At 37.7% G+C, this 11750-nt stretch overlaps 1 protein-coding gene across 1 annotated transcript in view; it reads right to left on the bottom strand.

The window, feature by feature from the left end:
- Positions 1-11750, bottom strand: part of TDRD7 (tudor domain containing 7) — a 94195-nt gene that overhangs the window by 58114 nt on the left and 24331 nt on the right. The window contains exons 3-4 of the mRNA XM_068553338.1: positions 9991-10132; positions 7553-7766 (exon numbers count right to left, since the gene is read on the bottom strand). Coding sequence (XP_068409439.1) covers positions 7553-7766; positions 9991-10132 — 356 coding nt within the window. The remainder of the gene's footprint in view (positions 1-7552; positions 7767-9990; positions 10133-11750) is intronic.

An 11750-nucleotide genomic window follows, 5' to 3' on the forward strand; every position in this document is an offset into this window, starting at 1 on the left:
CCATATCATCTTTATCCATTCATCTGTTAATGGGCACTTGGGTTGCTTCTGTGTCTTGGCTATTATAAATAGTGCTGCTATGAACACTGGGGTGCATGTATCTTTTCAAATTAGTGTTTTTGTTTTTTTTCTGGACATATGCCCAGAAGAGGAGTTGCTGGGTCATATGGTAATTCTATTTTTAGTTTATTTTTTTTTAATTTTTTTTTAATTTTTATTTATTTATGGCTGTGTCGGGTCTTCGTTTCTGTGCGAGGGCTTTCTCTAGTTGCGGCAAGTGGGGGCCACTCTTCATCGTGGTGCGCAGGCCTCTCATTATCGCGGCCTCTCTTGTTGCGGAGCACGGGCTCCAGACGCGCAGGCTCAGTAGTTGTGGCTCACGGGCCCAGTTGCTCCGCGGCATGTGGGATCTTCCCAGACCAGGGCTCGAACCCGTGTCCCCTGCACTGGCAGGCAGATTCTCAACCACTGCGCCACCAGGGAAGCCCTATTTTTAGTTTTTTAAGGAATCTCCATACTGTTTTCTATAGTGGCTACACCAATTTACATTCCCAACAGTGTACAAGTGTTCCCTTTTCTCCATGTCCTCTCCAACACTGGTTATTTGCTGACTTTTTGATGACAGCCACTCTGACAGGTGTGAGGTGGTACATCATTGTAGCTTTGATTTGCATTTCCCTCATGCTTAGTGATGTTGAGCTTTTCATGGGCCTGGGGTCATCTACATATCCTCTTTGGAAAAATGTCTATTCAGGTCTTCTGTTCACTTTTTTTTTTTTTTAATTATTTATTTATTTATTTATGGCTGTGTTGGGTCTTCGTTTCTGTGCGAGGGCTTTCTCCATTTGCGGCAAGTGGGGGCCACTCTTCATCGCAGTGCGCGGCCCTCTCACTATCGCGGCCTATCTTGTTGCGGAGCACAGGCTCCAGACGCGCAGGCTCAGCAATTGTGGCTCATGGGCCTAGTTGCTCTGCGGCATGTGGGATCTTCCCAGACCAGGGCTCGAACCCGTGTGCCCTGCATTGGCAGGCTGATTCTCAACCACTGTGCCACCAGGGAAGCCCTGTTCACTTTTTTGATTGGGGCGTTTGTTTTTTTGATATTAAACTGTATGAGCTGTTTATATACTTTGGATATTAACCGCTTGTTGGTCACATCATTTGCAAATATTTTCTCCCACTGTGTAGGTTGTCTTTTCGTTTCATTGCTGTGCAAAAGCTTTTAAGTTTAATTAGGTCCCATTTAAAAATTTTTGCTTTTATTTCTTTTGCCTTAGGAGACAAATCCAAACAAATATTGCTACAATTTATGTCAAAGAGTATTCTGCCTATGTTCTTCTAGGACTTTTATGGTTTCAGTTCTTACATTTAGTTCTTTAAACCATTTTTAGTTTACTGTTGTATATAGTGTGAGAGAATGATTTAATATCTTGTTTTACATGTAGCTGTCCAGTTTTCCCAGCACTAACTAACTAACTAACTCTATTCTGTTCCATTGATCTATGTGTCTGTTTTTGTGCCAGTACCATGCTGTTTCTATTACTGTAGCTTTGTAGTATTGTCTGAAGTCTGGGAGGGTTATACTCCAGCTTTGTTCTTTTTTCTCAAGGTTGCTCCAGCAATTTGGGGTCTTTTGTTGTTCCATATGAATTTTAGGATTATTCTCGTTCTGTGAAAAATGTCCTGGGTATTTTGATAGGGAGTGTATTAAATCTGTAGATTGCTCTGGGTAGTATGGCCAGTTTAACAATATTAATTCTTCCAATCCAAGAGCATGGGATATCTTTCCTTCTTTGTATCATCTTCAATTTCCTTCATCAATGTTTTATAGTTTTCAGACTATAGGTTTTTCACCTCCTGGGCGAAGTTTATTCCTAGGTATTTTATTCTTTTTGATATCATTTTATATGTGACTGCTTTCTTACTCTCTCTTTGATATTTCATTATTAGTGTATAGAAACACAACAGATTTCTGTATATTAATTTCATATCCTGCAACCTTGCTGAATTCATTTATTAGTTCTAATAGTTTTGGGATGGAGACTTTAGGGTTTTCTATATAAAGTATCATGTTATCGGCAAGTAGTGACAATTTTACCTCTTCCCTTCAAATTTGGATACCTTTTATTTCTTTTTCTTCTCTGACTGCTGTGGCTAGGACTTCCAATATTATGTTAAATAGAAGTGGCAAGAGTGGGCATCCTTGTCTTGTTCTTGAATTTAGTGGGAAGGTTTTCACCACTGAGTATGATTTTGGCTGGGGGTTTGTCATAAATGGCCTTTATTATGTTGAGATAAGTTCCCTCTATACCCACCTTGATGAGAATTTTTATCATGAATGGATATGGAATTTTGTCAAATGTTTTTTCTGTGTCTCTTGAGATGATCATGTGATTCTGATCCTTCCTTTTGTTAATGTGGTGTATCACACTGATTGATTTGCAAATGTTGAACCATCCCTGTGACCCTGGAATAAATCCAAACTTGATCATGGTGTATGACCCATTTTATATATTGTCAGATTTGGTTTGCTAATATTTTGTTGAGGATTTTTGCAGCTATATTCATCAAAGATATTGGCCTGTAATTTTCTATCTCTATAGTATCTCTGTCTGGTTTTGGTATCAAGATAATGGTAGCCCCATGGAATGAATGTGGGAGTGTTCCCTCTTCAGTTTTTTGGAATAGTTTGAGAAGGATAGGTATTACTTCTTCTTATATGTTTGGTAGAATCACCCTGTGAAGCCATCCAGCCCTGGAATTTGTCTGCTTAGAGTTTTTCTATTACAAATTCAATTTCACTTCTAGTGGCCAGTCTGTTCAAATTGTCTGTATGTTCTTGTTTCAGTCTTGGCAGGCTGTATGTTTCTAGAAATTTGTCCATTTCATTGGCATATAACTGTTCATAGTATTCTCTTATGATTTTTTTTTTAATATCTCTGTGGTATCAGTTGTTATTTCTCCTCTTTCACTTCTTATTTCATTTGAGTCCTCTCTCTTTTCTTCTTGGTGAGCCTGGCTAAAGGTTTATCAATTTTTTAATCTTTTTAAAAAACCAGCTCTTGGTTTCATTGATCTTTTCTATGGTTTTTATGATCTCTTACTTATATCTTCTCTGATCTTTATCATTTCATTTTTTCTGCTGACTTTGGGCTTTGTTCTTTTTCTAATTCTTTTAGGTGGTAGGTTAGGTTGTTTGAGATTTTTTCTTGTTTCTTGAAGAAGGACTGTATCGCTATAAACTTCCCTCTCAGAGCTGCATTTGATGCATCCCAAATTTGGAAAGTTCTATTTCCATTTTCATTTGTCTTTTGAGGTATTCTCTGATTTCCTCTTTTTTTTTAACATTTTAATTTATTTATTTTATTTGTTTATTTTTGGCTGCATTGGGTCTTCATTGCTGTGCACAGCTGTTCTCTAGTTGCGGCGAGCGGGGGCTACTCTTCATTGTGGGGCGCGGGTTTCTCATTGAGGTGTCTCCTCTTGTTGTGGAGCACGGGCTATAGGTGTGTGGGCTTCAGCTGTTGTGGCACGTGGGCTCAGTAGTTGTGGGTCGTGGGCTCTAGAGCACAGGCTCAGCAGTTGTGACGCACAGGCTTAACTGCTCCACAGCATGTGGGATCTTACCAGACCAGGGCTTGAACCCATGTCCCCTGCATTGGCAGGCGGATTCTTCACCACTGTGCCACCAGGGAAGCCCTCTGATTTCCTCTTTGATTTCATCATTGACCAAGGTTTTTTAGTAGCATGTTCTTTAGTCTCCACATGTTTCTTCTTTTCCCATTTTTCTTTCCATAGTTGATTTCTAGTTTCATACCATTGTGGTCAGAAAAAAAATGCCTGATATAATTTCTTCCTCTTAAACTTGTTGAGGCTTGTTTTGTGGCCTAGTATGTGGTCTGTCCAGGAGAATGTTCCATGTGCACTTGAAAAGAATGTGTATTCTGCTGTTTTTGGATTTAATGTCCTATAGATAGCTATTAAGTCCAACTGGTCTGTTGTGTTGTTTAAGACCACTGTTACCTTATTGATTTTGTCTGGATGATCTGTCCATTGATGCCAGTGGGTGCTAAGGTCCCTTACTATTATTGTATCATTATTTTTTATTTTAGCCATTCTGATAGGTGTGTTGTGGTGATATGTCAATGTAGTTTTTTTTTTTAATATTTATTTATTTATTTATTTGGCTGTGCCAGGTCTTAGCTGTGGCAAACAGGATCTTCGTTGCTGTCTGTGGGAACTTCGTTGCAGCAAGTGGGATCTAGTTCCCTGACCAGGGATTGAACCCGGGCCCCCTGCATTGGGAGCACGGAGTCTTAGCCACTGGACCACCAGGGAAGTCCCTGTCAATGTAGTTTTAATTTACATTTCCCTAATAGCTAATGAAGTTGAACATATTTTCATGTGTTTTTATATTTAAAGTAATTATCATTTTGTTAGGGCTTATGTCTGCACTTTATTATTTGTTTTCTATTTGTTCCCTGTTTCTCATTCTTCTTTTTATCTTTTCTTGCACTCTTGTGGGTTAAACATTTTTGAAAATTCCATTCTTATTTATTTATAATGTTTTTTTAGTATATCACTTTGTATAGGTTTCTTATTGGTTGCTTATGCATTTCAATACACATATAACATAACATTCTACTCATCTCAATGTTTTGCCACTTCAAGTGTAAAAACCTTACTTTCAACTAGGTCTCCTTGCCCTCCCTACTTTACAAATACAATTGTTTTAACTTTTTCTTTACATATGTTAGCACCTCATCAGATGGTGTTATAATTTTTACTTCAAACTAATATGATTTAAGAAACTCATGAGAAGAAGGATAATCCATTTATTTATAGCTGTTTTTACCCATTTTGTTCTTTCCTTTCTGAAGTTCCAAGCCATTTTATATTACATCTTTTCTGTTGAGAGAACTTCCTTTAGTCACTCTTTAAGAGTAAGTCAGCTAATGACAAATTCTCTTAGTTTTCTTTCATCTGAGAATATTTTTATTTCCCTTTCAGTCCTGAAGTATACTTTTGCTGGATACAGAATTTGTGGTTAATAGGTTTTTTTCTTTCAGCACTAAAAATGTGCCATTTCCCTCCTTCATGATTCCTCCATGACTGTGAAAGAGAAATCTACTGTCATTAAAACTGCTATTCCCCTATGGGTAATGTGTCATTTCTCTCTGGCTGTTTACAAGACTTTTTCTTAGTCTTTAGTTTTCAGAAGTTTCATTATGATCTGCCTTGGTGTGGGATTCTTTGGATTCATCCTGTCTGGGATTTCCCAAGCTTCTTGAACCTGTAGGTTTACGTCCTTAGGCAAATTTGAGAAGTTTTCAGCCATTATGCCTTCAAATACTCCTTCAGCCCCATTCTTTGTTTTGAGGCTCTGAAAATACAAATATTAGATCTTTTCTTATTTTCTCCACAGGTCCCTAAGGCTCTGCTAGATGTTTTTACCCACTATAGGCCCCTCAGCTTCAGCTAGTTATTTTGTTTTGTTTTGTTTAAGTCTATTTACTCTGTTGTCCAGATTGGGTAATTTCTATTGTTCTATCTTCAGGTTCACTAATTCTGTTCTCTATCATATTCATTCTGTTATTGAGCTCATACACTGCATTTTAATTTTGGTTGTTCCATTTGGTTCTTTTTTGTATGTTCTCTTTCTTTGGTGAATTTTCTATTTTTTCATTTTTTTCAAAAGTATTTGCAATTGCAAATTGAAGCATTTTTACAACAGCTGCTTTAAAATCATTGTCAGATAATTCCAACATCTGATTCATCATAATGTTGATGTCTGTTGGTTATCTTTTCTCATTCAAGTTGTCATTTTCCTGCCTCTTAGTATAAAGATTGACTTTTTTTTATTGTAACCTGGATATTTGGACATATGTTAAGACGAATGTCCTATTTTAGCAGGCAGTTACTCCGTTTAGGTTTATCATATATTTCCTGGCCCACTTTTGTAGGCTGTGGTTCCAATAATAATTTAGTTTTCAGGGCCCTCATGGTGCTATTCTGATCTGGTACAGCAGAATACAATTCCCTGGGCTCCTGTTGCTGGGGAGGAGGGCTGGGAGCACACTAGGCAGCAGGTCAGAGAGCACCACCTTGGGCCCACTCTGTGGGCTGCTTGGTGCTGGCAAGGCCCCCACTCAATCACTGCTAGTGCTACCTGCAGGGATGGAAGGCATTTACCTGGGCCATGCAGTGGCACTAGGTGAGAGGGAGGAGACACCAGGCCATGCGGTGGAGAATGCTCCTCTGGGCCCACAATCCGGGATGCCTGGTTTTGCTGTCATTTTATAGATTCAATTCAAAATCTTGAAATTTAGGCCCACAACCAGAGGAGACAATGGTACCTCCGTCACATACTGGACCTAACTAGTGCTTTGGGTCAAGATCCAAATTTTAATTATGTATTTTCTAGACCTTATCAAAAATTATAATAACTAACCATAAACACCATTAAATATATACCACTGTGAAAAATATTTAAGGGTTACTTTATAAAAAATACCAAAATATAAAAAATTAGTACCCTTTTACCTAACTTAACAAAATTAATTATTTCTAAATAGTCTAGTGTGGGGGGAGTGCTTGGGGGGAAGGGGATTATCTTTTATACAAAATGGAATTTTTGAACACTGATTTAAATGAACATGATACAACAAAATTTGTTTTGTAGAGGTACAAACAGGATGGAAGAATGTGATACTGATTCATCAGGAGATGGCAAGCTTTTTCTGTGAAGGGTCTAACAGTACATATTTTAGGCTTTGCTGGCTGTACTGTCTCTGCACAACTGCTCAACTCTGTAGTTGTGTAAAAGCAACCACAGACAATATATAAATAAAGGAATGTGGCTGTGTTCCAATAAAACTTTATTTACAAAAACAGGCAATGGGCCAGATTTGGTCCATAAGTTGTAGTTTGCTCACCTGAGTTACCTCATAAAACCATAAAATTTACAGCCAGAAAGGAACTTTGAGATCACCCAGTTAACATTTTCATTGGTCAAATGAAGATACCACAGCCCCAAAAGATGAAATAATTTCACTTATTTCACCTGGCTAGTGAATGGCAGCATTCAAACTAAAACTTTAAAGTTGTGTTATTACTTCCAGTGCAGTATTCTGATGCATGGATGTATAATGCTACTGTGTAATTATGGGTATAATTATTGGAACACAGTAGAGTGTACAAATCAATCAGATTTTATTTAAAACTTACAAAATTAATTGTAAGAAAGGTTTTCAGAAAAAGTAAGTTATGCTGAAATAGCATCTTAGATCAATTTGTGAGAGCTTTTAAAATAAATTTTACAAAGAGAGATTACCAATAATGCACAACAAATACAAAATGGAGATATTCAGAGAATGACATTTAGGCAGCCAGGAAAGTGGACTAACTAGTAATGATGCATTTCTTTACTAACATGTGAACTTATACTACACAAAACAGAAAGTACTTCCTTCTTACCCTGAACACACATGTTTAATATTTATTATCCTAGGTTCACCAAACTTCTCCTTTTAGTCAGACAAAGCCCAAATACCTGTTGTTGGTAGACATGGTCACATGCCTCTGCACTGGAACATCTTTGAATACTTCATTTCCAATAGTTGCATATAATGTGTAAGGCGGCATTTCGGCAACAGATTTAATTCCAAGAGAGTTTCCTTTGTCTCTTAACAGTGTTGGATTAGGTTTTTTGCTGATAGAAAAATCTGAAGAAAATCCTGGTTGTCTGAGGGTTGCTTTTGGTTTTCCTACGAAGTCAGGCATACATAACAGAATCGATTAGCTTCCCAAAACCATGGTTTCATTATGTCACTCCCCTGTCCAGATGTTTTCTGTCGGTCTCTATTCTCAGAACAGTTTGTAAGAATATGAGGAGGTGTCACACCAGTCAGAATGGCCATCATCAAAAATCTACAAACAATAAATGCTGGAGAGGGTGTGGAGAAAAGGGAACCCTCTTGCACTGTTGGTGGGAATGTAAACTGATACAGCCACTATGGAGAACAGTATGGAGGTTCCTTAAAAAACTAAAAATAGAACTACCATAAGACCCAGCAATCCCACTACTGGACATATACCCTGAGAAAACCATAATTCAAAAAGAGTCATGTACCACAGTGTTCACTGCAGCTCTATTTACAATAGCCAGGACATGGAAGCAACCTAAGTGTCCATCGACAGATGAATGGATAAAGAAGATGTGGCACATATATACAATGGAATATTACTCAGCCATAAAGAGAAATGAAATGGAGGTATCTGTAGTGAGGTGGATGGAGTTAGAGTCTGTCATACAGAGTGAAGTAAGTCAGAAAGAGAAAAACAAATACCGTATGCTAACACATATATATGGAATCTAAAAAAAAAAAAAAAAAAAAAAGGTCATGAAGAACCTAGGGGCAGGACGGGAATAAAGATGCAGACCTACTAGAGAATGGACTTGAGGACACGGGGAGGGGGAAGGGTAAGCTGGGACAAAGTGAGACAGTGGCATGTACATATATACACTACCAAATGTAAAACTGATAGCTAATGGGAAGAAGCCACATAGCACAGGGAGATCAGCTCGGTGCTTTGTGACCACCTGGAGGGGTGGGATAGGGAGGGTGGGAGGGAGGGAGACACAAGAGGGAAGCGATATGGCGATATATGTATATGTATAGCTGATTCACTTTGTTATAAAGCAGAAACTAACACACCATTGTAAAGCAACTGTACTCCAGTAAAGATGTTAAAAAAAAAAAAAACAAAAAACAATGGTTCTGAAGAACCTAGGGGCAGGACGGGAATAAAGACACAGACATAGAGAATGGACCTGAGGATACAGGGAGGGGGAAGGGTAAGCTGGGATGAAGTGAGAGAGTGGCATGGACATATATACACTACCAAATGTAAAATAGATAGCTAGTGGGAAGCAGCCGCATAGCACAGGGAGATCAGCTCAGTGCTTTGTGACCACCTAGAGGGGTGGGATAGGGAGGATGGGAGGGAGATGCAAGAGGGAGGAGATATGGGGATATATGTATATGTATAGCTGATTCACTTTGTTATAAAGCAGAAACTAACACACCATTATAAAGCAATTATACTCCAATAAACATGTTAAAAAAATAAATATTTTTTAAAAATAAAGAATATGAAGAGATGGTCACTAGAGGGTCGGTCAGCAGGGGATGAGTAGATTGGTGTGTATTTAGCAGATGAGGTTCTTCAAAACGTGGCTTCATCTGCTAGACTAGCCCATTACTTTCCCTCTACTCACCAAGTAAATTGGTGGCAATCACCTCACATTCTTACAAATGCAGCACACTCAGCCATTATCTCAGTCCTCCCATCTCTTCTCCACCAATTTAAATTCTTCCAACTGTTAGAGGTCTGGGTTCAAGTCTCCCCTTTGCCATGAAGCCCTCCACTGCCATTCTCACAATGATTGCTCCTTTGTCTAAAATGCTCCTTGTGGCATTTAGGCATCAACTCTTTTCTACCATCATTGAACTATTTCTTGAGAATTTAGTTTTAGAAATGATTATAAGCTCCTTGAGATAAATGATCAGTAAACACAGGCTGAGTTGCCTATAATACCTTTATGTACTATATAATTCATGTTTTTCTGAAAATAGAGGATTTATAGTAAAAGACACGATTTCCTAAATAAGACATTAACTTAGAGCTTCTTGGTTCATCCAACATTCTAGATGAGCCTTTCCCCCAAAATAAAGAGTAAAACCACACTTTGCCATAAGTTTAATTAAAATCTATGCTGAGTTATTTCACACTGTATAATTACTTTACTTAATAAGTCATGCTTATCATGTTCACTTAATTTCAAATGGAAATACTAGCTTCAGGACTTCTCCCTTGACATATGAATATTAACAAATAAAGGTGTTTATCATGAATACAAGCAATATTTCCATCTGACAGTATATTCATAGACAGGCTTTAAAATTTTAGCATGTGAAAAGATCTTACCTTCTAGAAAAAATGGCATGGTTTTCTTTACTCTCATCTGACAATTAACTTGCCGACCAGTTTTCCTTTTAGAACTCCTCTGACGAGCCACAAGCTGAGCAATTCTTGCAGTTTCTGTGCAGGCCATGGCATAGCAGGTAATCTAATTATGAGAGGCAAGGTGAGAGGAGAAACATTTCTCAGATTCACTGGTACCTAAAGGCTGATTTTTCAAAGTGCATCTTTGTGTGTTTATATGTCCCAAATCAAGCTGTATGCAAATATTCATGTCTCTCTCTCTTTGATAACGTTAGAGCTAAATTATATTTTCTGCAAGAGAAATCAAGCATAGTCCGGCACACTGAATAATCTCTCCTCAAATTGAAACTTTCACTTATTCCTTAAACAGGTATTTATTAAGCATCTAAAATGTGCTAGGTACTATAGGATTAACAAATGAACCAAACGAAACCTGTGATTTGCATATATTATCTCATATAATTTGTGAGATATATTTTATTCCCATTTTACACATGGGAAAACAGAGGCTCAGGAAAGTTAAGCAAACTTCTCAAGCCACACAGCTAGGCTACCTCTCTGAATTCAAAGTACACACTTGCAACTGCTATTTGTATTTAGTGGTCTCCCAAACACCACTAAATCCTAGTCTTGCCACTGCAATGGATTAGCTGGGTGACTTGGGGCAAACCAGTTTACTTCTAAAATCTCAGTATTATCAGCTGTAAAACAGGGAAGAGCTTAGATCTGGGGTTTTCAAACTGTTCAATGGAGCTATAGAATTCCATGGAGGTGCCTCAGGGCTGTGAGGGCAAGACAGGGTAAGCAGAGGCCTGGACCCTTTGGCACCTACTTAAAATACAGTAGCTCAGCTTTTTATCTTAAAAAAAAAAAAATGGTGGGATATATAGGATATTTGAAGAAGGATTTGAAAAAGAATGTAGACTGTTGAGATTAGACTATCTCTAGAGAACCATCTAGTGTTAAAGTCTTTGATTCTAAGTTGAAATCAAGAACAGGAAAGCAGTGAGGCTTTACACCACAAGCCAAAACATGTTCCTATTCTTTGGTCCAGTATTTCCATTCCTGAAAATATAAGAGTATAATTCAAAAGAAAAAGTTACATACCCAAATATGTGCATTAGGGGTTATTTTAATAATCAAAACCTGGAAACATTAAAAATGTCCAAAATAGGAGAATAAAGAGTTGAGTAAATTATAGCATAGTAAGTATATGAAGCATTACTAAATTATTAATTAATTCATTCAGATATTTGATCATTTATACATTCAACACATATTTATTAAACACCTACTGTTAGGGGTAAAAAAAAAAAATCCCTTATCCTCAAGAAACTTATGAAGGAAAGAGAGGCAAAGAGACTAAACAGAAAACTTTATGTCATGTGTCATACTGGATGTATTACAAGGGGCCAAGCAGATAGAAAGGAGGGCTCTGTCTGGGAGAACCAGGGTCACTGAAGAAAGTTTTATTATTAATATAATATTTAATTAGTTTATACCTTCTCATTATATAAAAGTTATTACAGATTACGTGAACCTCTGACCACTCTCCCAATCCTGGGCCCCTTTTCTCCTCTACCCACTGCCTCCCTACCCACCCACCTCCCAAGAGGACAACTATTATAATTTTTGGTGAGAAATACTCCAGACCTGTTCTACATATTTACATATATAGAAATGTACCCTAAAAAAGGTATTGATTGCGGGGATGGGTGCCTTTCTGTCTTGGATGGTGGTTT

The sequence above is a fragment of the Eschrichtius robustus genome, chromosome 10 (genome assembly GCF_028021215.1).
Source record: "Eschrichtius robustus isolate mEscRob2 chromosome 10, mEscRob2.pri, whole genome shotgun sequence".
In the NCBI taxonomy this organism is placed as follows: domain Eukaryota; kingdom Metazoa; phylum Chordata; class Mammalia; order Artiodactyla; family Eschrichtiidae; genus Eschrichtius; species Eschrichtius robustus.